Below are 25,694 nucleotides of genomic sequence, written 5' to 3'. Positions count from 1 at the left end.
TGCCGCTGCTGGAGTCACAGATTAAAACTGTGTGTGGAGCTGGAGGAACACAGCAGGCCAGGCAGCATCGGTGAAGCAGGAAAGTCGACGTTTCGAGTCGGGATTCACCAGCGCCGGTTCCCCCTATCCCTCGGTTTGGGAACGGGAGTGATACTGTGACCGGTGGCAGTAGTAGCAGCAGATTCGCCATCGTCCGTTGTCTTTTCGGCGATGGGGAAAACCTACTTCTGCGATTATTGCAGCAGATCGTTTCAAGACAATCTCCACAACAGAAAGAAACATTTACAAGGAGTTCAACACCAGAGAGCCAAGAAATTCTGGTTCGACTGTTTCCGAGGTAAATGTGGAAGACGTTAGTCCTGCCTGGGGTGGGGAGGGCCTTAGAAAGTTCTGGAACAGCTAGGTTGATTACTGCGGGTGGATAATTCGGAGCAGACTGCACTTAAATCCCGTGAATTCAAAATACATTGTGATTTTTCAAGTCGGGGGAAACTGTGGGAAGTGAAGGTAGACGTTTGCAAGCTTTTTTTTAGTTACTTCTGTCACCAGGAGCAGTTGAGATTTGCGTTTAAATGGCATGATTTCAGGTCTCCCAAACTATTTTGCAACCAATTTAACAATGTTAGAACTCCAGTCACTGTCGTATTGTGGAAAAACGAACATGTCAGGAGACAGCACTATTTTATTATGCTCATTTGGGGACCGGTGCACGCTGATGGGCTGAATGGCTTTCATCTGCGTCACAATATCTTTTTAAAAAGAAAATCTTTCACTGGATATGGACATCACTGGCTGGACCAGCATTTATTGTCCATCCCCGGTTGGTGAGTGGCTTGGAGGGGAATTTGCAGCTGGTGGTGTTCCATGTGACTTTTGCTGTTGTTCTTCCAGATGGAAGTGGTTGTGAGCTTGGAAGGTGCTATCTGTGAATCTTTAGAGGGAATTTCTACAATGCCTCATGTAGTTGATGTGCACTGCTGCAACTGAGCGTCACTGGTGGGGGGAGTGGATAGTTGTGGATGTAGCTCAAATCAAGCAGATTGCTTTGTTCTGGATGGTGTGCCTTATATGCTGTTGTAGGCATTGTATTTCTATGTGAGTCCGGTTCAGTTTCTGGTCGGTCGAAATTCCAGGATGTTAATAATGAAGGATTCGGTGATGCCGATGCCATGGAATGTCAAGGGATGATACTTCAGTTGTCTCTTGTTGCAAATCGTCATTGCTTGACTTCCGTGTGGTGCGAATTTTACTTGCCATATTTCAGTCCAACTCTGGATGTTGTCCAAGACTTGTTACAGTTGGGCATGGACTGCTTTAGTATCCAAGATATTGCAAATAGTGCTAAACATTGTGCAGTCATTGGCAAATATCTCCACTTCTGACCCGATGATGGAGGGAAGATTATTGATGAAGCTGCTGCAGGATGAGCAAAGACATAACCTTGAGGAACTCCTGCATTGATGTTCTGGAGCTGAGATAACTGATATTGAACAACCACAAATATTTTCCTTTGCTCCAGGTAAAACTCAAACCAGCTGAGAGATTTCTCCCTGAATCCAGTTTTGATCAGGTTCCTCGATGCCTTACTCAGTGAAATGTAGCCTTAATGTTAAAGATGGTTTGGAATTCAGCTCTTGTTGTCCAAGTTTGAACCAAGGCTATAATGGGGTCAGGAGCAGAACGGCCCTGTCAGAATACAAACTGGGTATCAATGAGCGAGTTATTGCTAAGCATGTGCTGCTTGATGGCATTGTTGGTGCCTTCCATTACTTTTATGTATGATTGGTAGACTGAGGAGGTAATTGGCTGGGTTAGATTTGTTTTGCTTTTGGTGTACAGAACGTATCTGGGTAACTTTCCTCATTGTCAGGTAAATACCAGTGTTGTAGCTGTACAGGAACAGCTTGGCTAGGGGTTCTGGAGGATGTTTTTGGTACAATTACCATGATGTTGTCATGGCCCATAGCCTTTGTAGTACCTCTGACTGTTTCTTGGCATATTAGGGAGTGATTCAAAATGGCAATTGTGATGCTGAGGACCTCCTGGAGGAGGCACATTGTCTCACATATCCACTTAACAATCTTCAGCCAGAAGTGCTGCGAATGCTTCAACATTATCTTTTACACTGATGTGCAGGGCTTCCCCTTGATTGAGGATGAAACCTGCTTTACCACTATTGACAAATTGATGTGGCAGGACTGCCGAGCTTAATCCTTAGCCATTCATTGTGGAATCGTTTAGCTCTGTCTATCACATGCTGCTTCTCTGTTTGGCATGCAAGTAGTCCTTTTTGTACTTCATCACAATGACACCTCATTTTTGGGTTGGCCTGGTGTTGGTCCTGGCATGCCCTTCTGCACTCGTCATTTAACCAGGATTGACCCCATGGCTTGATGGTAATGGTAGAGTGGGGAATATGCCATGCCATGAAGGTGCAGATTGTGTTGGAGAATGATTGATTGATTCTTCTGCTTGTGGCCAAGGGTGTCTCCGATGTCTTTCAGTTTCTCGATGTGTTCAAAGTCTGTGCTGATTAGCGGACTGATTATGATGCACTGTGTATGGTATTCTCAATGTGGAGGTGGGGTATCATCTCTAAAGTGGTCACGCTGACCAAATTTATGATAGTTGCATCTGCAGCAAGGAGATTGCTGAGGATGAAGTCAAGTATATTTTCCCTCTTGGTTCCCTCACCACCTGCCACAGCCGCAGTCTAGCACCTTTAGGACCCAATCAGTTTGATCAGTAGTGCTGCTGGTGAGCCACTCTTGGTGCTGGACATTGAAGTCCCTCACCAGAATGTATTCTGCACCCGTGCTGTCCTCAGTGTTTTCTCTAAGAATTATTCAACTTGGAGCTCTGATTCATTAGTTGTGGAAGGACAGTATGTGATAATCTTTGTCCATGTTTGACCTAGTGCCATTAGATTTCTTGCTGTCTGCCGTCAATTATGAGGACCTCTGAGTAATGCTGTCTTGACTGTATGCCACTGTGCAGCCACCTCTGCTGGGTCTGTCCCGCTCGTGGGACAGGGTATATCTAAGGATGGTATGATTCTGTGAGCATGACCACGATAGTGTGTTGCTTGACTACTGAGATAGCTCTACTAGTTTCGGGACTAGCCTTTGCAGGACTGACAAGGCTGTTTTTTGCCGTTGTCATTTCTACTGTGTAGGTCAATGCTACATGGTCTGTCTGGTTTAATTTCTTTTTGTTTTTTTTTTTTTTTTTGAGACTTTAAGATGATTGTTACAATTGAGTGGCTTGTTAACTGAGGGCAGTTAAGAGTCTACCACATTGCTGTGGTCTGGAGTCAAATGTAGGCCAGACTAGGTAAGGATAGCAGTTTCCTTCCTTTTATAGGACATTGTGAACAAGATAGGATTTTCCGACAATCAACGATGGTCATCATTAGATTTGTTGATTTAATTCCAGACATTTATTGAATTCAAATTCCACCATCTGCCATGGCAGGATTTGAACTTGAGTTTCTGGATTTATAGCCTAATAATATCAGTTGGCCAAAAACAGAAGTTGCTAGAAAAGCTCAGCAGTTCTGGCAGCATCATCATTTCTGAAGAAGGGTAACCGGACCCAAAATGTTAACTCTGATTTTTTTTCTTCTTCACAGGTGCTGCCAGACCTGCTGAGCTTTTCCAGCAACTTCTGTTTTTGTTCCTGATTTACAGCATCTGCAGTTCATTCGGTTTTTAATATCAGTTGGCCATTGCCTTCCCTGATCACTTCTGTGAGCAACAATGTGATAACATCCAGACACATTCCTTTTTGTGAGATAGACTCAGGTGATTCTGCTTCTGACCGAGCTACGTAGTTTGTGCTGTGCAGTTCACGTACTAAGTACGTAGAGCTAATTTCCCTGGAGAAGAAAATGTTTGGAAGATGTAAATTTGAAATTAAACATTCTCCTCCATTACTGCCAAGATAGATTAAAATGCTCACATCATTTTCAGAGATGCACCAATATCTTGTGACTTAATGTGAAATACTTTCAGTGAATCCTTGATCCTTGTCGGAGTTAGATCAGCTGGGCTGTTTGGGGTCCTACAATTGGCTGCAATGCTGTGGGTTACTAGAAGCACATCAGATTCTGCAGCTATTGGTATTCACTATTCAAAGTCCATGTAAAAAAAAATGTGACTTGCAATAGAGAAGGAGATCATTTGGTTCATCATGCTGATACTTCATGTGAAACTTTTTGTAATCCTCTTTCCTTTTTATCCTTTTGCATTAATTCGCAAATACTTGTCCAATTCTTTGTTTTCCTAGTGATTACATTCAGAAACTCAATAAGTTAGCAAACATCTCCAGTTATGTTTTTACCTACAATGCTTTTTTAAAAAAGTGATTCTTTAATCCATGCTGGCATGATAGGCAAGGCCAGCATTTGTTGCTAATCCCTAATTACCCTTGAACTGAGTAGCCACATAGAACAGTTCTGAGTCAACCACATTACTTTAGGTCTGGAATCAAATGTAGGCCAGATCAGGCAAGGAAGACAGATTTCCCCTTCCCTAACAAACATCATAACTGATCGGATAGATACAGTTTAAGTCATGACAAGTTCACATTCTACTTCAGTCCTAATGTAACATATTTATTTCTTTGGTGAACCAGCTGGGCCTTATGACAATTGATGATGGTCTCAGTTGTGGTGGCTAGTTTTCAATTCCAGACTTTATCAATTAATGTAAAATTTATCAGCTGCTATGATTGAATGTCAACCTGTATCTCCAGTGTCGTAGCTTTGGCGCCTGGATTATCAGTACTGTGACAATACCATTATACGATCGCTCATTCTCATGCTCATGCTCTCGCTCTCTTGCTATCCTCAGCAGCCACCGCCACCCCCGCTCTACATCTGAAATCTTTTATTTTGAAAATATCTTTTTGATTCCCCATTAGCCTCTAATCCACTGTAAAGGCCAGCTTCTTGAGCCTTTCTTTGTAATTATAACTTGGAATTGAAATAATTATCTGCTTCCCTCCCTATGGTTCCAATATTCTAGTAGGGAGCTTGCAGTTTCATATTAATTTCCAAACATGGCTAAGGTTTCCCATTTTTAAAAAAGAGTCAATTTATCTAAATATGATCTGTCTATTACTGTTCATTCTACCTCTCTGATTCACCCGTCTCTTTTGAAGTATGATTTAATCTTAATAATGACTCTGTTTTCCAGCAGCTACAACTGAATCAAGATTAATTATGTTAAAACCCTTTTGGGTTATCTTGGTTTTCTGTTTTGAAATGGCTCTAATGTTTTCCACGCTCTTGTCCTTAACACAGTTCCTGTTTTGAGTTTGTGTGATTAAACAAGAACAGTATTTATTGATTGATTTCTTCCCTGATTAAGAACTTTTTGTGTGCATTAACTTAGGTGAGGTATTATTTGGTGATCACTGACAGTAGAATGGTACCTTCATGCTGGATTTGTGGGAGGAAGATTTAAGGCGGAAGAAGCAGTATTTGAAAGAAAACCCAGTTGTTCTGAAAACTTACTATCTTTCTCTGCCGATTTGCCAACCTGTTTTCTCCCCTTGCAAGTATTAATTCTTCACTGTAGTACGTTCACGTAGATGCTGATTGCCCTTTCAGTCAATTTGTTTTGTTTCCTTGTGAGTCTTGTTTCTGCAGCTGTTTGACTATGGTAGTATGGAGCCTTCAGAGTCAAATTCATTCCTAGTTTTCAGTAAAGGTCACTGGATAATAAGCGGAAACACTGAATTTCTGCTCCTCTGCCTAGTGTGCTGTGATCAATTGTGGGACCTCACCTATCATGAAGTAAGCTGAAATGCACTTGTTTCTTTGGAAAAACTGTGATACAAGATGGTATGTTTTTTTTTAATTGAAGTACAAAATAATCTAATTTTTGGATTTCAGATAGTGCCACAATACTGGCAGAAGAGCTTGCCAAAAAGCCTTGCAGAAAGTTTCTACAATCAGGTAAGTGCAGAAATATCCAAAGAAGGAAGTACAGAAACTGAACAGCGCAACGTGGCAAGCATGTTCTTTCGTCAACTCTGGGACTTGTGTTTAAATCTCGTTCATGCTAATGTAATTATATTCTGTCCCTCTTCCCAGTGATGAGGGTCTAAAAGCAGAAGATTGCACTCAGTAACATAATGCTCCCTAGTCCCAAAAGACTCTGCTTTCATTAAATGAGAATGTGAATGATTATAATGTAATATCTCCAGCTGAGTTATGGGAAAACAAAACAATGGTAACTCTTTGCTTCTCTTGTAAGTTGCTGAAGTACCAATTTACCTTTGGTACTGGACCCAAGCAACCATTATTCACGTGAGCCTCGGTGTCAGTGTTAGCAGATTCTTTTTGACCACAGGAGGCTCCTAGCTGTAGTTGTTGCTCATTAAGGCCAGGGTATGGGTTCACTTCCCGTGTGTACAAATCTACCTTTTCTGTCTTGAGGAACCACGTGCTTAAAAAACAACACAAATAGTCTTGTGGCAGCATGGTAGTGTCCCTACCTCTGAGCCAGAGCTCTGTGTTTAAGTTCTACTCCCACAAAGTGTGTCATGATATGTTTGAACAGGTGGATTATATAGGATCAGGCAAACAATGTGGTTTAAGTTTGGAGGTGTGTGTCTATAGTGTGCATCTCTGTAAATAGAAGTATATTAAGGTTGAAGATGGTAACCACCACTTGCAAAAAGGCAAAATCTAAACATTACATCACTGGCATTACCATTGAATCCCTGTAATCAACATTGACCAGAAACTGAACTGGATCAGCCATATATGTAGTATGGCCACAAGTGAGGGTCAGAGACTAGGAATTCTGCAGTGAGTAACTCACCTTGTGACTCTCAAGTCTGTTCAATTTTCCAATTGTCGGGATGAATGTAGTTCCAGTGACAATTCAAGCTTGATGCCATCCAGGACACAGCATGCCATTTGACTGGCACCCCTTCCAACTCCTCCAGCATTCACTCTCTCTATTACTAAGACACAGTATCAGCCGTGTGTATCATCTATAAGATGCACTGCAGTAACTCACTAAGGAACCTCTGACAGTAACTTCCAAACTCGCAACCCCTACTATCTAAAAGGACAAGGGCAGCAGATGCCTTTCCACATCAGCACTGGAAGCCTACAAGCCATACGCTATCCTGACTTAGAACTATATCCCAGTTGCTTGGGTCAAAATCCTGGAGCTCCTTTTATTCAAAGCACTGGGGATATATATAAACCCAAAGGACTGCAGCAATTCAAGAAGGTAGTTCACAACCATTACCTCCACTGTCTTTAGGGATGGGCCGTCCTGGCTATACTGGCCAGTAAAACCAACATCCCTTGACTGAACTTTTAAAAAATGTAAAAACTAGGCCCTGTTTCTATTCTTCATCACTTAGTTGTCTGAAGTAGTAATTTGGGGAGAGAGATCGCAATGGGGGATGTCCTTGGTAATCCTAAATTAGTAGAGGGAATGATCTGATATGCTGAATTAAAACTGTCATTCCATAACCTATTATTTGGTTGTAATTTCACTTCTCCCTACAAGCTGCATTGGGTCAGAAGTGTTTGAATTGTTCTGTGCCTCTAACTGTGTAATCTATTTTTATCAGGAAGGTAATGGTCAGATACTTTGGAGGGTCTTTGGGTACTGAGAGCCTTGCACAATAAGATAAAGTCTCAATTTGCTGCCAGTGTGTAAGACTGGTATTTCAGATTGTTATACTAACTTCCACTGTCCTTTCCTGTAAGTTCATCAGTCCTCAATCAGATTTTCACTTGCATGGCAAGTTGAATATATACGTAAACACTTTCGTGTGCAGTTATGTAATGTTTACGTTTTAAAGAAAAAAGTACTTGTAAAAGTTCTGTTGATCATGAAGCCCTTTTTCTCTGTGTAGTTGCAGGAAGATAGAGAGTCTCTAATCTTAGCTGACCTTGTACATTGTCAGGATATTGTCAATTCAACATTATCTTACTTTTTTTTTTAAAAAAGAGGTTATACAAGTGGCTTTTTCTCATTTTGGTGCTGCTTTCACCAGGGTTTATTATTTGGTGTCCTGACCCCCACTTTGGGAAGTCCTGATTTAAGGTAATTAGAAGAAGAATTAAAGGGCAGTTGAGGAGAAAGTTTTCACCTAAGAGTGTGAGGTGGTTTAAAATTCACTGCCTTTTGAAAGTGGGACAATCAGAATCTTTCTGTGCATTTTAAAACAAAATCTTGATATGCACTTGAAATGCTGTAGCCTATATGAACCAGAGTTGGAAAGTGGGATTAGGCAGAATTTTGCATTTTTGGCTGGAATTGACACGGTGGGCTGTCTCTTTGTAAATTTTCTGGATTTACAAAAGGGTTGGATTAAGTGAAGACATTCTATTTCCACTCTGGTACACTTAAAATTGTCTGAAGTGACCAAGTGCAGGGAGCAGTGAGGTATTAAAGCCTCCTGGAATTCTTGATGCAGATCATAGCTGTCAGTTGCAGAGATTTGGGAACAGGTCTATTTTCCATCCTTCTGTCTGAGGTATGTTTGAAAACTAACCCCAAAACTGTATAATATCTTCTTAAGTATCAAACCACAATGAATTGAACAATTCTAAAATTTATAGGCAAGTTCATACTATTGTAATGTCAAGAACAAAAAAGTGCTGTTTTCTATTCCTCTGTCTTTGAATTCTGCCTTCAGTTGAGAGGAAAGGACACTGCAGTCAGACCTCCATGTATATTCTTTGGGTAGCCAACTGAAGATATAGATATCCCACCTGATTTATCAACCGGAGGCTGCCCTTTTGAATGTGACTCAAATTGAGAACCATGTTCATGCTTCTCTCCAATGTTGCTTTCCGACACCATTTATCAATACTATATTTGACCTTTTTGTTTTGAATACATCCTTTGTTACTGCTATGATTTTAATGACTTTTTTCCTGTAGGTCAGTGTGATTTTGGTGTAAATTGCAAATTCTCTCATATGACCGATGACGATGTTCAGAAACTGAGACAAAGCGTGGAAGGTACGAACAAGTCAATCTGATATGTAATAGATGTGAATTAAAGCATTTGTTTATGAAACTACATGTACTGACAAAATTTATCTTCAGATCACTGCATATAAGCCAGTCATAAAATTATACCTAACAGCTAATAAAACATGGTTGTCTTCCCTCTTAGTTAATTTCCCTAGTCTACATTACAGTACTTATAAGACTGTGTACATATTTCTTTGCTATTTATGAGAGAGGCACATGGAGAGAATCTAACCATCCTCCCTTGACATTCCTTGCTATTACCATCACTGAATACCCCATTATCAACATTCTGGGGTGGGGGTTACCATTGACCAGAATCTGAACTGTACGAATCATACAAGCACTGTGGTTACAAGAGGAAATCGGAGGCTGGGAACCTTGCAGCAAATAACAGACCTTCTGATTTCCCCAAAGCCTATCCACCATCTACAAGACTCCCATCAAGATCATGATGGAATGCTGTTTTCTTTCTTGGATGAGGCCTGCTCCAGCAACATTCAAGGTTCTGGAAGCGATTCAGGAGAGCAACAAATAGATTGTTTCTGAATATAGAAACGTTCAGTCCTTCCAGTACTGACGCTCAGTAGCAGCAGTGTTCACCATGTACAAGATGCACTAGAGAAATTCATCAAGGCTGCTTAGACAGCATCTCCCAAACCCACGACCACTACCGCTACCATCTAGATGTATAAAGGTAGCAGATACATGGAAAAGCTACCACTTGCAAGGCCCCCTTCAAGCCACTTGCCACCCAGACTTGGGAATACATTAGTGTTCTTTCAGTGTCACTAATCCAAAATCCTGGAACCCCCTGCCTAATGGCATTGTGGGTGTATGTATGCCAATCGGATTGCAGCACTTCGAGAAAGCAGCTAAGGATGAGCAATAAATGCTGTCCCAGCCAGTGGTGCCCATATTCTGTGAGTGAACTTTTTGAAAAAAGAAACAAGAGGTATTCTTTACAAACTGCCTAACTTGAATATCCAGAAAGCTGAGATTCAGTGCTGCTGTCATCTGCTGAAAAAAAAGGAAGTAATAATAGTTTGTGGGGCAGCCTCACCTTTCACAGCAATGGGGGGAGAAAAACCAAATTGAAATAGTTCTGTTTAATTAAACAGAAAGTGTTGGAGAAATTCAGCAGGCCAACAGCATCTGTGGAAAGAGTACTAATGTTTTGAGTCCAATCTGATGGCTTCTTTCATTCCAAAAAAGAATTCTATTGGACTCTAAACAACTGTCTCTCTTTCTCTCCACAGATGCTTGCTGACTTTGTGCAGTACTTTCAGTTCTTCCAAACCTCCAGCATCCTCAGTGCTTTGCTTTTATCAAATGAAACCTCTGGCTCGCCTGTGACTCAGTGAGCATTGCAACCCTCCCTTTTTTCTAAGTTTAAATCCCTAGATCCTGCTGTTGTGCATCTCGGCCAGAGCTCAGTAATGGTGTTAGGCTCCATGGAAGACAAGGATGGAAATTGAAAGGGCCCTGCCATTAATTTTCAAATCCTTACTGGACCCAGGATAAGTGCTAGAGGACTGGAGGGCAGCTTATGTGGTGCATTTGTAATGTCATTCGTTCGTTCTTTCGTTATTTGAGAAGGATAGTAAGGATTAACCCGGGAACTATAGACCAGTGAATCTAACTATTGGAAAAAATCCTGCGGGACAGAATTAATCTGCATTTAGAGGCAATGATTAAAGTTGTTGACTTGTTCCCAAGCTGGCTTGTTCTGGGATGTTTCGTCACCATGCTGGGTGACATCATCAGTGGAGCCTCTGCTGAAGCAATGTTATTCTACTATGCTTGGAATTTATACTGTCCGGTCCGTTATGGTGAGTGCCGTCATTTCCGGTTTTGATCTGTATGGGTTTATATATGGGGTACAATTCTCTATATTTGTTGATTGAAGTATGATTTCCACCCACATAGATCAAAACCGGAAATGACAGTACTCACCGTAACGGACCGGACAGTATAAATTCCAAGCGGAGTAGAATAACATTGCTTCATCGGAGGCTCCACTGATGATGTCACCCAGCATGGTGACGAAACGTCTGAACAAAAATAAGCCAGCTTAGCGAGCAAGTCAACAACCTCATCCACGACCCGAACTACAGATCTTTGCCAATACTCTAGGCAGATTAATCCAGGATAGTTAGCAAGGCTTTGCCAGGGAAGAGATCTTGTTTGACAGGTTTTTCAAGGAGTTGACTGAATGTATGGATGAGTAGGGCAGTGGTTGTAGTCTACATGGACTTTGAGGCTTTTGACAAGGTTTCACATGGGAGACTGGTCAAGAAGTTGAGAGCCCATGGGATCCAGGGCACTTTGGCAAATTGGATCTTAAATTGGCTTAGTGGGAGGAGGCAAAGGTTGGTGGTGGAGGAAGTGTTTTTTTATTTTTGTGATTGAACGTGTGACTAGTTGAATATTGCAGGGTTTGGCACTTAGGCCCGTGGCTATTTTGTAGTGTTCCTTAATGGTCTAGACTTGAATGTAGGATGTTTGATCAGTAACTTCACAGATGGCATGAAAAATGGTGCAGTAAATATGAGGAGGAAATCCTTTGACTACCGGGTGATTTTTGGGCAAATTGATCAGATGAACAGAACAACAGCAGATGGTCTTTAAGTCTAAGTTGGTACGCTTTGGGAGGACTAACCAGGCAAGGGTGTGATGAATGGTAGGACCTTAGGAACTACAAAAGATCAGAGGGATATGGTGTGCATGTCCACAGATTCTTGAAGGCAACACAACTGGTGGGCAAGATGGTTAAGAAGGTATGTGATCCTTGCTTTTATTAGTCAAGACATTGAATGTAAGAATGGGAATGTTATGATGGAGTTGCATTAGTTGTGCCACAGCTGTAGTATGGTCTTCAGTCTGGTCACCATACCATAGGAAGCATGTGACTGTTATCAAGGGTGCAGTGAAAGTTCACCGTGATGTTGCCTGGGCTGGAATGTTTCAGCTATGGGAAGAGACTAGGTAAATTGGGATTAATTTTTAGAGAGCAGAGAAGTGTGAGGAGGCATGTGATTGTGGTATGCAAAATTGAGGGCATAGATATGGTAGATAGGAGTTCCCCTTGAGAGGGATCAATAACCAGGGGGCATAGATTTAAGGTGGAAAGGTTTTTCACTGAGTGTTTTGAGAGTATCTGGAACTCACTGCTTGAAAGAATGGTAGAGATGGGAACCATTACAACATTTAAGTAACCTTCCGATGAACACTTGAAGGACCGTAGCATACTAGACTATGAACCTAGTGCTGGAGGGTGGGACTAAAGTGGGTAGTGCCTGATGACCAGCATGGACACAGTGGGCTTAGGGACTTCTTTCTGGGTGTTAAACTCTGACTCTGTAACTCTAATTAGTTTCCATGCCCTTGAGTTGGGGAAGGAAATTGATCTTGAGAAGATTTTTGTGGAAAGTACATGCATATGAATGTTGGATATAGACAAGATTCAGTTCAAGTGATTGTATAAGCTGCTAAATATTAACATGGGGTTCCTATGTTCAAGAAAAATGTTTATATGCATTGGTAGGCTGTTCATCAACAGCTAACTAAGTACCACTGCATCAATTTTGCTATGTCAGTTCCACAGTCCACTGATCTGATTTCATCCACGTGGACTTGAGTAATTTATCTGTCTTATCTGATTAGAACATTTTTTAATGATGCCATGGAGTCTAAGGAAAAATTGGATGTCGTTATTGCTTTCATTCTCTGAACAGCAAGATTGGTGTTACTGTAACAACTGATATATCGGTTGATTAATCCTAACGCTAACACTCTACCTGAAAATTTGTTTGGTTTGTTGCCTGGAGTGTAGTTAGAATGATTTTTCAGTACAAATTATATGTCTCTGGGTGATTCAAATACTGTGGAACAGTTCATTTATTTTAATTCCTGTTTGAGGTTACTTACCCCTGCAATTCAGCTTGTATGAAGTTCTACTCATCTGAAATTTTTTTTGTTTTTAACCACTGTGTTTTTTGACTGACTGATTTTCCCCACAGATATCAATATCCAACTTGAAAATTGACAATTGTACAGTACATGGTTGGATGCCATTGGTGATGGTATCATCCAAATTTATTTGTTGTTCATCTAACCTGAATTGTGTTTTTGCACTTGCAAGGCTCACTGTTTGCTTTTGTGAAGGTGATTCAAACATTTTAGTTGGTTTTTTTTTTAATTTAAATAATTGTGACTGCGATTAGCCATGTCAACACACCACTATATATTCCTGTGCTCCACAGCTCTTAATTGCCTACCAGTTCACTTTAATTGTCTCAGAATTGTGGGCTGGCAAGCCTAGAAGCAAAAAGCTCTTTCAGCAATTTCATAGTGAGCTTGTAAAACATATAAAATTTGACCTACACAGTTGTATAAGCACATTTCTATTCGGTTGCCTCTTATTTTGACCGTATTTTCTAAGGTTAAATTTTTAAACAAGCGTGATTTTATTTTTGAATTCTAAGTGTGATGACTTTATTGAGAAGAGTAAAGTTTGGGCTGTCCGCTGCTGCTTTTCCTCAAAATGAGCTGGCATGTTAGCTAATCCACTGTAAAAAACAGCAAGTGAAGAGAAGAAGCTTTTTTTAACTGTAGAAATGTCTGCGTTATGAGAATAGGCTTGTAGTCAACAACAATTTAAAGGAAAAGCTACGTTTTTCCAGCAGATGGCATTGTTGTGTGTGTGTGTACACAAGTGAACAGCTGTGATTCATGCAAAGCATTTCACTTTTTCTATCTCAATACAAGGAAATGCAGGTTGGAAAAGGCCATTTAGACCTGGTTGACTCTAGAGATTTTGTTTTTGAAAGAACTCTTCTCACATTCCCACAATGTCTCCATATGCTTTACAGCCAGTGGGTTGCTGCTTCAGTGGTTGTTTTAACACACATAACAGCCAATTTGTGAGTAGCAAGATCGCAGAAATAGCAGTTTGAATGACGTAATCAACTAATTTTGGGATTCTTTAGGCAAAGAAAGTTGAACAGTCCATTGGAAGAGATCTTTATTCGTTGAAAATTGCCATGGAGTCCTGCAGCTGCTTGGAAGGTGGACAGGGACTCAGTTTAACATCTCATCCAAACAGTAGCAACTCTGCAGCATTTTCTCAGTATCCTCTTTTTGCATGAATTGTCAAAACAAGATTCCATTTGCCTGCTCGGTTGCACTTTAAATTTTTTTGCAGAACATTTGACAGTTTGCCCATTGATTTTACCCAACAATTCCCCTTCAAATGTCTGCACGAGCCTTGGTTAAAAATACTGATGCTATTGGCTCAGGTCACGTCCCTGAGTGTTCCATTCTAAATAGTCAATATTGTTTTTGAAACTTATAATTGGGGCAGTCATTCTCCTTTCCTCTTCAGAGTTTCACCCTTTATTTTGTTTTGGGACTAGGTAAGCAGTTATTCACTTTCATTTTGTTGATAGCATTAAGTATTTCAAATCATCATTACGCTTGCATCACTCCGTGTACTTGAGGCTAAACCAAAGCCTGCTTCTCTAATCTCTCCAACCAAAACATTTGATGCTAACTGTAAGAATTGCACCCCATTTCTCTTTCTTCAGTCCTTCCATTCAGAAAGAGCTTTGAAATTTTACCTCAAGACCCCACTACCAATTAGGTTATCTAGGTGTTTCTTAAGTGGTTTGCCTTAACCAATCTATCCAGAAAACCATTGTGTTCTAGTAGAACTTGCTAGTATCTGTCTGAAATTTACTTTTGCTAGTTTGAACCTATGCCCATTGTCTGACTGGAGTGGTTTAATTTTGGATATTGTTCTGTATTCATCTTTAAATTCCTGTTTAAGGACTTCCAGTTATCTTTGAAAGGCTGAAAAAAGTAGTTTTCCCCACCTTTCTCTAATCAGTCACATGCTATGCATTTCGCTACCTGCTGAGATGCATGTTGAAGATGAGTTAGTGTACAGTGGTCAAGGTGTAGTGTGACCAGACCATTATATACTTTAAATATTACTTCCTCTAGCTTGCACTATCTATTTCAGTATTCTCTTTGCTTTGTTAATTGCTTGTTTTCCAGTTATTGGACATGCCGTGTATACAGTCTACTTAAAATGTTGATAGTGACAAAGAATTACTGGGAATGTCTTAGAAACTTTGCAAATCAATGGAGCAACATCTACAATCTAACTAACTAACTTGGCATGGGTAGTGAAGAATGAGTGGGGCACTAAGAAACTGAACTAATTACAAAAAGGAAAGCAGCAGCAGTAAAGTTAGAAAGACAGAAAAAAGTATTTTGAAAATTTATCTGAGAATCTAAATTATGGAGTTCATTGAGCTACAATATAATAAAGAAAAGCCAGCATATGTTTGAGTGAAAGTACAAAAATGAAATAATATTGTGCTTATTTCTCTCATGCCACCCAATTAGTTGTCCCATCAGCACAATATTATTGTTTATATTTTTAAAAATAAGCATTGGATGAGGAAAATGGTTCATTTTCATGCACTAACTATGCATTAGCAATTCTTAATATGTACTTTTAAAGTTTTCCATTAGTAGCTGGAAATTTTATTTGTAATTTTTTTTTTTTTTAACAGAAGAAAACAAAGTAGAACATGATAACAGACCTGCACCCGATATTAATGAATGGTTGTCAAAAAGAGCAAAAAGGAAAGAAAGCCATTCGAACATCAGGTAATTGATATTTATCACAAGTGAAATTCAGTATTGTGTCAGTGTTGTTTTATGGTTGTACCATATGGTTGAATGGCTTGAATAGCATGTTCACAGATCAGCAATAATTTGGAGCTCACCAGGTAGGCAATTGCCAATGCGCAAGTAATTTTTTGTTTCCAAAGGGGCAAAAATACTAGCTAGCTGCTGCTGTTTAGTTCTAACCTGGAGTTCAGGATTTACAGCAACTGCTTTTGAACAAATTCCTCTCGGCAACAATTAGCTTCTGATTAATTTTGCTAGTAATTGGATTTTAAGGCCTTGAAAAGGTATTCCAGCAAATTACTTTGCAGCCTCTGTGGAGAATAGACATTGAATGTCATATCTTCTAATCCTGTCCCTGTAAAAGTGTTCTCCAAATTATCTTTAAACAACTCCACAAGCTATACACACTTTTATTTTACGATGTTCTTGTAAGATTCTTTTTTCCACTTCTTTATAATGAATGGGGAATTTGCGTTTACAATAAATACAAATGATATGCTAGTCAGAATATTTTCTACAAGTTCAATCGTAATAAATAAGCACAAAAAAGTAAAAGAATAACAAGTAATATTACTCTTACATTGGAAAATTATGGAAACAGAGCTTCCTTTAAAAACTATTTACAGTTTGTACCTGTAACAATTTTGGTTATGGAATTGACGTGTTTAATAACAAAAACCTGTAGCCCTGAAAAATGAGAATTTTTTTTTCTATTCTTTCATCCTTAACCAAATACATTTATAGGCCAGATAGAATATATGCTCTTTTTATAAACTCAGTCCTGTCCTTTTCACAGCCATGATGACCTCATGCAGTGTGTGAATTGTCCAGGTGAAGGGCATTCCTAAGATGCATGTCACTATTTTTGTGGAACCATGTTGCACATGAGTGAGGCTTTTTCTTTGGCTATTTTTATCCAAGAAGAATGTAATGCTTCTAGTTTCACAGAACCCATCTATCACAGATTGATATTGACTTTTGTATGTTGGGGGGAATAAAACTTCAAATTCCCTGGGTATCTTGCTTGCTTAGCTTCATGTGTATGTCTTTAATGTGATAAAAGTAACCTTCATTTGACGTATTTTTATTTGTAAATGTACAAATTGAAATGTCATAAGATGTCACATGGTATATGCACCCATTGGTTTGCATTATGTAAGAATGCATTTTTAATTTTATATTGAACCTCGCACATTTAATTTCCTTGAAGTGCAGTATCTTCAGTTGTCAGTTAAGGCAACTAACTGGTATTAACATACGAATGAAACGGAATGGCCATTGAACCTTTTTCTACTGGGTGAGGGAGCAATATTAGCTAGGAATTTGGAGAAATCCTTGATTCCTGAATAATTTAATGGCATTTATGAAAACCAGCTAACGGGACTTCAATTTTCTTCCACATCAAATGCCAGATTTCTGATGGCCCAGTAGCACGGCAACCAATTTGTCGGAACTCGAATGCTAGCACAGAACTCCAATCTAATACCTTTGATGTTTTCAAATCACCCTATTCAGAAATGTCATTATGCGTCTCTGGAGCAGGTGGAATTAGGTAGGGATACTACCACTGCACCACAAGATCCCTTCTAATATCTTTGAACCCAAATGGCAAGAGTAGCATCAGCTGACCCACACCTGGTTTGTATTTGACTTGTAATTGACACATTATAATTTTTATAGCAACATTTACTGTGATTAACTGAGGAAAATCACTTTTCAATATGTTTTGGAACATGAGAAGGAGAATAAATCATTCAGCTCCTTGATCCAGTTTTGCCATTCAATGAGATTACAGTTGATCTGTGACTTAACTGTACATACCTATCTTTACCTATTTTCCTTTGCTTTTGGTTGACAATGTAGTTTAATCTCTGATTTTTAAATTTAAATTGATTTAGTATCAATTGCTGTTTGTGGAAGAGACCCAACCCTGAATCACAGTAATTTTGATATTGCTGTTGCAGTTAAGTAATGGCAGCTGCACTGTGGAATATGTTGTCCACCCTTGTGGAAACATGTTTACTATTATCATTCGAAAGTCTGACTCCAATTTTCAGACCATGCCGTCAAGTCTTAGACTCCCCAGCTGGCAGAAACAATTTCTCCCTTTTAATGTCTTAAAAAAAAAAAAAAAATTGATAAAATCTCTCCTTAGTCTTGGTTCCAGGGAATAGAACCCTAGTTGGTATAATTTTTCCTCATAATTTATGTGTGCAATCCCAGTACCCTGCTGGTGAACCTATGCTGTGTGCTCTCTGAGGCCAGTACGTCTGACTTGATGTATGGTGTGTAGAGCTGTTCATAGTCCTTCCAGTGAGATCTAACCAGAACTTTGTATTGCTGAAGCATGACTTGTATCCCCTCGTATTCCCTTCTTCTAGATCTAAAGTAGCGTTTGTTCGCCTTTTTGAATCTTCTCTATACCTATTCTTTACCTTTTTAATGTTCTGTGCACATGGGCCTCCATGTTTTCTATCTTTTCACCATGTAGAACATGACACTTTCTATCAATTTTAAGTTTAAAGTGGATGACCTGATATTTGTCTATATTGAAATCCATTTACCTCCATTTTGCCCACTCACTTATGGCATCCATGCCTTGCTATGCTTCCATCTGTGCTGCTTATATTAGCTACCATTGTGTCATCAGCAAATTTAGATATGTGTTTTTCTATCTTGACATCTAATCAGTTAATAAATACAGTGAATAGTTGAGAGCCTTGTATGTCAGGGTCTCATTCATTCTCCACCTTACCACCTCCTTGTTTGTCACCCCACCCCTTGAATTGTGCTCACTTTGTTATTGAGCTCCCCTTTACCTTGGTTTTTTTTTCTGTCCTCCACTCTGCCTCACCTGCTGTTGCCAGTAAGGATTGTACTCCATGTTTTCAGTTGGCACCAAGCTCCAGCCACCAAATCAACCAATTGGTCTGAGCGATGTGTAAAGACAAAATCTGCATGTTATTATACGTGCAATGTTATATTTGGTAAATTGAAGAATCCTGATACAGTTACGAGTAGATTTACTCTTACCTCTGCTTGCGCTGTGATTCACAAGGCAGTTCTTCCTGCATTGTTCTCTGACTCTGCCCTTTATTGCTGCATCATTTCTCTCTTCTCATTGTTTTTCACTCTGTCTTCTTTACTTATTATTCTCTGCAACCAAAAAAGAAATTGGATATTGTGCCAACTCTGCTTTAATATCTTGTTAATTCCCCTGAATTCTGTTTAGGACATGGGTAACATATGACTGTTACTTTTCCTTCCAAGTAAAACCAAAGATTTGTTTGTTACACTTATTTCCAGCTTTCAGCTTCCCTGGGGCCAAACTGCCATGTGCTACCTCCAGCCAAGACTAAAGAGAAGCATACAGCTACCGAGCTTCTCCCTTTGTTATTTTCTGGTCTGGCCCATAGGAATGACTTGGCTTGATTTGTCAAATTTTGAGTTGTGAAGTGTTACTTAATTTTCCCCAGTTGCTTTCAGTTGTTACTTTTAAGTGACAGCTAAATTCAAATATGTTGATGCGTTGGGAAATACAGACACAAATCTATTTCAGCATTCAGTTTCAAAGTGAGTTAATTTGCCACCATGCATTATGCTTAAGTTTTAAGCATGGTTAGGTCTTAGTTTTAAAAAAAAGAAATTGCATGGCATGTCAGCTATATTAAAGATAAGTATACTGAATATACAATCATAGAATTTTAATTGAAAATATCAAACCTAAGCAGCCACATATTATCATTAGTTTTATGCTGATATAAGAATTATTTCTGGAGGGAGGCTTGGGGGTGCTGATCATGTTGTCTTGTAGTGTTTTTCTTACTACACTTTTGGGTGAAGTGTCTGGGAGTGGGGTTTGGCTCAGTGCATTTCGGATTTTAAAATGTGGACACTTATTGAATGCTTCAACAAAGTAAATGATGCACCATGGTCATTGCACAGCATTCAAAATAATACAGTATGCGAATATTTTTGGAACTTTTTTATTGAATATTTTTAGTCTTTTACCTGGGAAGTTGCACATCTATATGTTAGAGGGATAACACCATTGTATTCTAGTTGTGTGTCACCCTGTATTAATGCTTGTTAGTGTATTGCTTTGATAGGAAGGGAAGTTATTAAACTGACAGACTATGGATGTTCTCAACATAAACATTTGGATGAACTGTTTTTAAACCAGTAGATACTCATTTCGCCTTTTCAAAAAGTGATGCCACCGTTTTGATGAACCCAGCGAAAGTTAAGTTAAGCTATCACCTATGTAATTGCTTTTAATATATAAATAATAAAAACCAGCAGACACCTGGAAGAGAAATGAACAAGACTTTAAATCAGTTTGCAGCTGATATATCTTGTCACCAGTGCAAGGAAGTGGTAAAGACTAAATAAGAGAAAATTTAACCACCACCCCTTAACATTCAAGTGTTACCATAACTGAATTCCTCCACTACCAACATCCTGGGGGTAACCATTGACCAGAAACTCAACTGGACTCTCCACACAAACACAGTGGCTACAAGAGTAGATCAGAAGCTCTGAATACTATGGTGAGTAACTCGAATGATTCCCCACTTGCCTGGATGGGTGCAGCTCTAATAACATTCAAGAGGCTTGTCACCATTCGGGACAGAGCTGCAAAAATTCATCAAAGGTGGATAGCACCTTTCAAACCCACCAGCACTTTCATTTTGAAGGACAAGGGCAGCAGATACGTGGGAACACCACCACCTGTAAGTTCTTCTCCAAGCCACTTGCCATCCTGCCTTGGAAATATATCAATTTTCCTAGTGTTGCTGGGTCAAAATCCTGGAATTCTTCCCTAAGGGCATTGTGGATCAACCTTAAGCATGTGGACTGCAGTTAGTCAAGAAGACCGCTAACCACCACTTCTCAAGGGTAGCTGGGGCAGGTAATAAATGCTGGCCAGCCAGTGACACTCGCATCCCACAAGTGAATTTTAAAACATGTGCTCTGGAATGTCCTGCTGGCAGAAGACACTTGACTTTTGAAATGAACCATGTGAGTAGCCTTCGTGGTACTCCTATACAGAATCATTTCCAAGGATGTTTGAATTTTTTCTATGTACTAGTGAAGTTTTGTTGCTGTGAGCCGTGCAGTACTTGCACCACTGGCAACTTGAAATAAGGTGAACTGGAATACCTACAGGACTGAGAAAGGCTTGAAGAGCAGGAAGTATCATTAGTGTAGGTGGATATTTTAAAAGAGAAAGGGAAGGTGGAAGTCATTTATCATCCGATATTGATCGTTACACTGTTAACCATTGAATTAATCAAGAAATAACATGAGCTAGTTGCCAAAATATTGAAATAAACACAAGGAACTTTAATCTCAATACAGATTGGGCAAATTAATCAACAAAAGTAGTTTAGAGGACAAACTCATAGAATGGATTCAAGATAGTATCCTGCAACTATACATCTTGAAACTAATTAGAACAGAGGCAATTTTAGATCTTGTTTTCTGTAATGAGACAAGATTAGTTAGTAGTCTTGTAGTAAAGAATCTCTGGGGCAGAGTGATGATCATATGATAGAATTTTACAATAGTTTGAGAGTGACACGTTTAAGTCCGAAATTAGAACATTAAATTTAAATAATGCCAATGACAAAGGCATAAAGGCAGTTGGCTATAGTAGAATGAAGAATTGGATTAAAAAGTATGACAGATGAACAATGGCAAGTATTTAAATAAATAATTTCTGTGTACATTCTATTAAGTGAAATATCTGTGGGAAAAGTGATCCATTGTGACTAACTAAAGAAATTAAGAATCAAGAGGTTCTTCAAGTTGCCAAGATGATTGTGAGAAATTAAGAACCAAAATATTGCTAAAACACAGAAAATAAAATGAGACTAACCTGGCAAGGAATTAAAAATAGATTATGAAAGCTTCTACAAGTATGCAAGGAGAAAGGGAGAGGATCAGCTGCAAATATAGGGTTCTGGAAAATTTTTAGAATACACAAAAAAGTCAAATGTTGGTAACCAGGGATCTGAGAGTGAGAATTTCTAATGTGATTACGAGGCTGGGAATTTCCCATTTTCAGATTAAGTCCACAAGCGGGAGGGTTTCCAGATGGAAACACATGACCTGCTGAGGTAAGAAAGGTCACTGCATCTTCTCGCAATTGGGTAGCTGATTAGCTGCTGGCTATCTTTCTGCTGGAATTGGTGTCCCAGAACAAACTGAGGCAAGAGGCCTCAGAACTTGGAAGCGCCAGTGCAGAGGATGTAGATGTTTGCGGATATTGCCCTCTGGGCTCCCAGGTAGTTTGGCTTGTACAGTTTGGTGATTGAGAAAAGGTGCTTGGAAGTTGTGTCTTTTGGCATCCATCCCCTGCCACATGTCTGTTTAAACATGGTCTTGCAAATTTCTTCCTCTGCCACCTTTAACAAAACAGACAGCTGGCCTGTACTGGTTTACCAGTTGAGTAGGCAATTTTTTATTGTCTTGCTTGGAGTTAAAATTGCCTGGGCAGGATGAGGCCCTCAATTTGTTGTTAATTGATAATGGGTTAGGATATGTTTCTTGACAAGTCACTACCCCATGCCCACCCAACAGCTAAATAAGCCAACTGGGGCAGTAACCTTGAAGGCTTCTCTTTGGTTCCTGCTAAAAGTTGTTTGGTTGGATGGATAAGCATTCTAAGTTTAATCACCATTAGCTATACTCTCTCTACTGTTTCCCACTCTGCCCAACATGAAAGATTCTAAGGACACTTTTGAAGTGATGCAGGGTTCTCCAGGTGTCCTGGTGAACAATATCATCAAAACTGGATTATGTAGTCAATATAATGCTGCTGTTTGTGGGACTTGTTTTGACAAATTACCTAGGCTTTTCTTACATAACAGCATTGACTATTACTGTCAAAAACTCTGGCACACATGCCTGAGATGAAATGGAACTAGGGAAAAGGTGAATATAAGTGAGGAATAATTGGCTGTGCCATGGGGCTAGAATTTTGTATTGTTCATATTGAAATAAAATCCCATTAGAAGAGTATATGCCTGGACTCTGTCGAACCAACATTCAACCCATGGTGCTTAATATTTGACTGCACTTCAAAAATGATTGGTTGGTAAATGCTTCAGGTCAGCAGAGATTGTCAAAGTGTTCCATAACTAAATTGAATGCTCCTAGTTGGGGAACATGAAATTATATTATTCTGTTTCTACACCAGTTGATTAATTCATTTACGTCAGCCCTGGAATCAAAATTGGGACATGCCTGATCTCCGAGCTTAATAGCATACAATCGTCCAATTTCTGCTTAGCTTTTGGGAGACCTTGCACTCTTCAAAAATAAATTGTTGTGATCTGTTTCCTTAAACATCTGAAGAGGGTCACTGGACTTGAAGCATTAACTCTGTTTTCTCTCCACAGATTCTGTCAGACCTGCTTACTTTCTCCAGCAGTTTTTGTTTTTTTTTGTGAATTTTAATGTTCTCTTCAAGTTTCAGTGTTAGAAATTTTTAAATTGGAGACATAATGTTTGACTAAAAATAAGCCAACCAGCAACTTGTTCCATTGTATTTAGTGTTAATGTTATGTTGTGATAGAACATCATTCATATTCTTTCTTCAGTTTATTTTTTATTTCATGGTATGTAATATTGAATTTTATTCCTCTTTTGTTTCCTACAGTGGTTCAGAAATGGAAAAAGAGGTTGACGATGAATCTGTTGTTTACTGGCTACCTCCAGGATATCAAGCAGTTCATGAGCTACCTCCATCTCTACATCCTCCACCTCCTGGAGGTTGGAAGACTGCAGTAAATGTTGAATGGGGTTAACATACGAGACTCTCTGTACGGGGAAATGAAAGAGAAAGTTGTACTTGCACTGGAATTCAATTAACTGGGGAACCACTTTGTCGCATGATGCACTTTTGAAAATTATAGAAGCTTCTCAAGTAGGACTGTTTCCACGTGAAAGCTATGCATGGAGCACAGCACCCAATCAACCTGGTGTCTTACGCAACCATTGCTGTGCAATTTGACTAATTGTTCTGAATTTGCAGTATTTGTTAACCATCTTAACAAATATAAAACATTTAAGGGCAGAAGTAATAATTTAGTGTAATATTGATGGAAATTGTTTCAAACTAAGCAGACCCTTTTTCTAACAAAATGCTGGTGCTTTTATTATTGAACAAGTCTGGCTGATGTTTGAATTAGTAAGCCATGCCCTTTGCAAACACTGTAGCTAATAGGTGTGATCAAGATTTTTAGATGTATAAACATCACAGTTCTTGATTATTCATGCTTGTATAACATCTCAAGCATAAGCTTAAATCCACAGATAGGGAATTTATAAGTTGTTACAAATTTTAGAGAAATATAGCTTTCATAAGAGCATCCAATATAAATGTACTTCCAGATTTGCTTTCTTCCTCATAGTAAATGTAAAACTTTTGGTGATATATTTGGTAATGAGAGAAATGAAATATGTTTGTGTGTTTTTTGTTCTAACAAACATCTTATTTTTGACTAGAATGTTTCATGACATCAAGCTCATGTTCATAACTGTCACTTTAAAAAGTGCTGATTTTTTTTCACTTTCTTGTCAAGGAGAGTTATTCATTGGAGTTGGATGTTATTCATGCTTTTAAAGCAACATGGCAAATGACGTATATGTTCAGTGAGTCTCTTTCTGGTCCAGGAAGTACACTGCTGTATGTCATGGACACTTTCTGTATCAGTTTGCTTTATAGTGCTTCAGGCTCACTTTCATTCTTTGATATTTTATTCCCAGTCTTGCCTTCTAAAAGTTGCAAATAAGTAAATGATGGATAGTATCGTGTACATAATGTTTTGTACAAATATTTGAATGGCAGAGCTTTACTATAATCTGCAGACCACAGTGGCATCACCCAGTCACTTATGCACTGTTCAGCAATTTGATTCACGGAGGTGTAACCAGAACAAAAATACATGCTGTTTCTTTAACAGGTTTCTGGTTTCAACATTTTGTTATTAGCGGTTTTACATTTCAAAGCTTGATTTAGAGCTGATGATTTTTGCACTTGGCAGCCTTTATAGATCCTCTTTTGAACTCTTTAACTGTGTATATCGTAAAACATTTGTGGCAATTTTCCAATTTTGTCACGTATACCAGATTTAACTTGACTCTGTTAATAGCATGCTTGTCTCTGGGTAAGAAAGTTGTAAACTTATTAAGTCATCATCTCAGCCAAGTATTGAGGGAGTACTGCACTGTCATAAGTGTCATCTTTAGGGATGAAACATACTGAGCTCTGGTCTGCCATTAGAATGTAAAAGATCTCGTGGCACTTCAGAAGAACAGGTTAGTTAATCCTGGTGACCAGGCTATATTTATTCTGCAGTCTATATCACATTGCTGTTTGTGGAAGTTGGAAAATTGTTTCGAACATCCTGAGGTCATAATAGCTGTGATATAAATGCAATTCTTCTATTTCTTAGCACCAACTCTGCAAACTGTGGTGTGATGTCAGAAGAGCATTATTTAATGTTAATTGTCATTTTTGTATGTGTACCCTGTGTAATTAGTTCCTCGGTCCATATTGTTCAGATGAAAGCAAAATACTGTGGATGTTCATTGTGTTTCTCACTCCACTCACTCCTTGCCTGCTAAGTATTTTCTGTCCATACTGTTCCGATCATTTTTTTTCTCCTTCCGTTGCTCACTACTGTTGCATCTAGTATGGAACAACATCTCAATATTTTGTTGAGGAATATGTTCAAGCACTGGTGAAACTTGTATGTTATTTGTCACTTGTCACAATTGATCCCTTGGGTGTACTTATTATTCGAAAACACCTGTCTTGTTTGTTGGTGGATACAATTACTTTGCTGCAGTAGAAATGCTGTCAGTTCTGTTTGAACCTATTCCCCAAACACACTGATTACTGTTTTGTGTTGACATCAAACTCTGCATCCATTTCAGATTTTTTTTTAAAAAGGGTCTAGGC

General features: G+C 39.1%; 1 protein-coding gene across 1 annotated transcript; it reads left to right on the top strand.

The window, feature by feature from the left end:
* Positions 1 to 210: 210 nt before the first annotated feature.
* zmat5 (zinc finger, matrin-type 5) lies at positions 211 to 24,690 on the top strand. The gene is made up of 5 exons (XM_020510360.2): positions 211 to 337; positions 5,900 to 5,962; positions 8,924 to 9,004; positions 15,601 to 15,697; positions 23,388 to 24,690. Exons 1-5 carry the CDS (start codon positions 211 to 213, stop codon positions 23,533 to 23,535), a joined length of 516 nt encoding a protein of 171 aa, XP_020365949.2. The 3' UTR covers positions 23,536 to 24,690.
* Positions 24,691 to 25,694: the final 1,004 nt, after the last annotated feature.

Source organism: Rhincodon typus, chromosome 24, assembly GCF_021869965.1.
Source record: "Rhincodon typus isolate 14 chromosome 24, sRhiTyp1.1, whole genome shotgun sequence".
Classification (NCBI taxonomy): Eukaryota; Metazoa; Chordata; class Chondrichthyes; order Orectolobiformes; family Rhincodontidae; genus Rhincodon; species Rhincodon typus.
The sequence above is the reverse complement of the archived record's forward strand: the minus strand, read 5'-3'. Positions and strand labels throughout refer to the sequence as shown.

What these genes read in the sequence shown, in the direction of transcription:
- zmat5 (XM_020510360.2), top strand. Translation starts at nt 211, where the DNA reads ATGGGGAAAACCTACTTCTGCGATTATTGCAGCAGATCGTTTCAAGAC. An exon ending in CTGGTTCGACTGTTTCCGAG is followed by an intron (nt 338 to 5,899) that starts GTAAATGTGGAA and finishes TTTGGATTTCAG; the next exon opens with ATAGTGCCACAATACTGGCA. An exon ending in GAAAGCCATTCGAACATCAG is followed by an intron (nt 15,698 to 23,387) that starts GTAATTGATATT and finishes TGTTTCCTACAG; the next exon opens with TGGTTCAGAAATGGAAAAAG.